The following is a 2,547-nucleotide window of genomic DNA, read 5'->3' as shown; positions in this document are numbered from 1 at the left end:
ACCTATCTGTCCATTATTTGGATTTGAGTACTCACTGCAGTAATTCATGCTGTAATTTTTAGGGATAGGTAGAAAGAGACACCAACATTCTTATCAGAAGGTTAAAAAACATCTCCTAGACTGATTTTTTTTTTTTTGCATTGGAGCTGGCCATTTTTCATCAATATGAAGGTGAATTATATGCCTGCACATTCCCTGTTCATACCTACAACTTGGAAAGGATCTTTGCTCTTAGCTAGTGGCTGTAGGTCATCAAAGTGCATATTTCCTTTGAATATGTGGGATTATACTTCAGCTATCCTGAAAGCCTATCACAATTTGGATTGGACTCATATATCTTGTCCATTAATGGTTATAAAGACACATTATGTGTCATGGAACTTTAATGGCATGATAATAGAGCATCTTCTTTTACTTATTGTTGGAAATATTTTATGCTTTTAATCCTTTAATTCCTTATTTTTTTCCCTATGGATTTCTGCATAACTCCTTTCAATGGCAATACTTAAATATGATTAATTGAAATCCATGAATTCTTTCTTTGATTTAGAAAATGACACCAGCAGTAGGTTTAACTTTAAAAAAAAATCAGCCGTCAGAATGGCGACTTCATAAAATATCAAACTAGGAAAAAAGTTATGGGTTCTCCTTGTCTGGAGTTAAAGCCCAAGAATAGCAATGCTTCAAGGCAGATTTTGAATTTTATAATTTAGAGGTATCTTCTAGAATGATCAATGGTTCAATGTTTTGGGGATGAAGCTTCAACACATTTCAGGACCACAGACTCAATTAACAACAACAGCAATAACAACAACAACAACAACTAAATTATAATCCCCAGAATTGATAACTGTAGAACAAGAGTTCAACTATGCCAGTTAATATGAATACAGCAAATGACAAACTAGACCTGAGATTTCAGAATGTTCTCACTTGTAAATTTCTTTCAAACTTATTGCCGTATGTATATTTAGTGTGAAAACCAGAGGTTTCCCAGTGTAAAAAACAAAATTCTCAGTTTCCTAGCCATGGAGGTGTCAAGACAATATTTTTAATGATGATTTCACAAGCACAGGTAGCAGTGCCACCAGAGGTAAATACATATTTTTGTCAACACAAACATCATTATATAGCAATGGAGTTGGCTGCCAAAATTTGTGTCCGTACTTTTAAAGAGCAATTGTTAGATATGATGTCACTCCTACCTTAGACATATATCAATGAATTGGGATAATGTTTTATTCATGTAATTCCATATGAAGTCTTTTATTGGTAACTATTTCTCAAACATTACTCGGTAAATAAGTCTCCCGAGTATTTCAGAGAATGTTTTCTTGGTTTTAGGAGGCAGCATGTTATTTATACATGGTTGAATCCAACCAGTCACAAAGAGAAACAGCATGATTATTATTATACAAGTATGAGTGTTCATAATACCCTGATGCATCATACCAAAGCTTATACCAGGCATTTTCTTTCTCACTCTGAGGTTTACACAGCCTGTGTCTTCCAGGGGCTCCTTGCTTCTCGTAGTGATCTGTCATAAGGTAGTGCGGCAAAAAAAGAATTTTTCAGCTGGCAGTTAATAAAAAGTACAATTATTATCACAGCCAGGAGCAGGAAGAAAAAGAGAACAATGTAAGTCACCAGATCTGGCTTATTTATCTCACCTTCTTTTAATACCCTGGCTGTGGACATGTAAAAAGTAGAAGAGCTGACCGGTCTCTGGGTGCTCCCTATATAAGGAGCATTGGTCTGGATGATTAGGTGAGGATCAGTCGCATTGGTTGAATTGGATAATTTCCCATACATTGTCCTGTTTAAAATTTCTGTGTTGGTACTCATAAGTGTACACAAATGAATTCTTTTGTGGGGTGAGGATCAATTCTCCTATATGCCTGAAAAAACCACACCCCAACTCAGAAAACAGCTGAAGATGTTTCTTCCCAACATCTCCGGAGGACGAGTGTAGCAGCCACCCACAAGATTCAATCGGTAATCAGTTCATTGTCTAAGCCTTTGGGTTGGTCGGCTCTAGTCTGTCTTGGTTTTCCAGCACACCACCTGCAGACCAGTTGCACAGAGAAACCAAAGGGTCATGAAGTTGATAACTTCAGCCAGAGGACAGCCCAACATGCAGAGACAAACAGAACCCGACAATCATCTCAGAAAAACTGCTGGGTTATGCCACCCCCACCCTCAATAGAGGGGCTGTAGTCTTACACTCACTTGCTTAGGAGAGAAACCACAATAGCATCTGAGATGGCTTCCCACCGAGTGATGCCCCTATTTGCAACAACAAATCCACGTCCACCAAAAGAAATAGGTTCTTCCTTGACACTGCGTGGAATCTCCTTTCCCGGGGTCACTCTTCCTCGCAGCTAGGACACTGCTCCTTCCGGGTAGCATGAGTCGGCTTGCGCTCTCCTCTGGTCCTTCTTCAGGCAACTGGAGACCTGGGCAACGACTGTCCTGTCCCACCGTTGGGGAGGATGAGACACTCCAAGCGCATCTACAGCGCGGAGCTTTCCCTCGTAGGAGGCACCG

General features: G+C 39.5%; 1 protein-coding gene across 1 annotated transcript; it reads right to left on the bottom strand.

Moving 5' to 3' along the window:
* Positions 1-1,345: 1,345 nt before the first annotated feature.
* Positions 1,346-1,924, bottom strand: SMIM32 (small integral membrane protein 32). Its single transcript, XM_060238328.1, has one exon. The coding sequence runs from the start codon at positions 1,843-1,845 to the stop codon at positions 1,492-1,494; it is 354 nt and encodes a 117-aa protein (XP_060094311.1). The 5' UTR covers positions 1,846-1,924; the 3' UTR covers positions 1,346-1,491.
* Positions 1,925-2,547: the final 623 nt, after the last annotated feature.

Source organism: Heteronotia binoei, chromosome 5, assembly GCF_032191835.1.
Source record: "Heteronotia binoei isolate CCM8104 ecotype False Entrance Well chromosome 5, APGP_CSIRO_Hbin_v1, whole genome shotgun sequence".
NCBI classification, from domain to species: domain Eukaryota; kingdom Metazoa; phylum Chordata; class Lepidosauria; order Squamata; family Gekkonidae; genus Heteronotia; species Heteronotia binoei.
This window is presented reverse-complemented; position numbering and strand designations above follow the sequence as displayed.

Bases quoted from the DNA above. Each gene is read 5' to 3' on its own strand.
- SMIM32 (XM_060238328.1), bottom strand. From the start codon at position 1,845: ATGAGTACCAACACAGAAATTTTAAACAGGACAATGTATGGGAAATTA.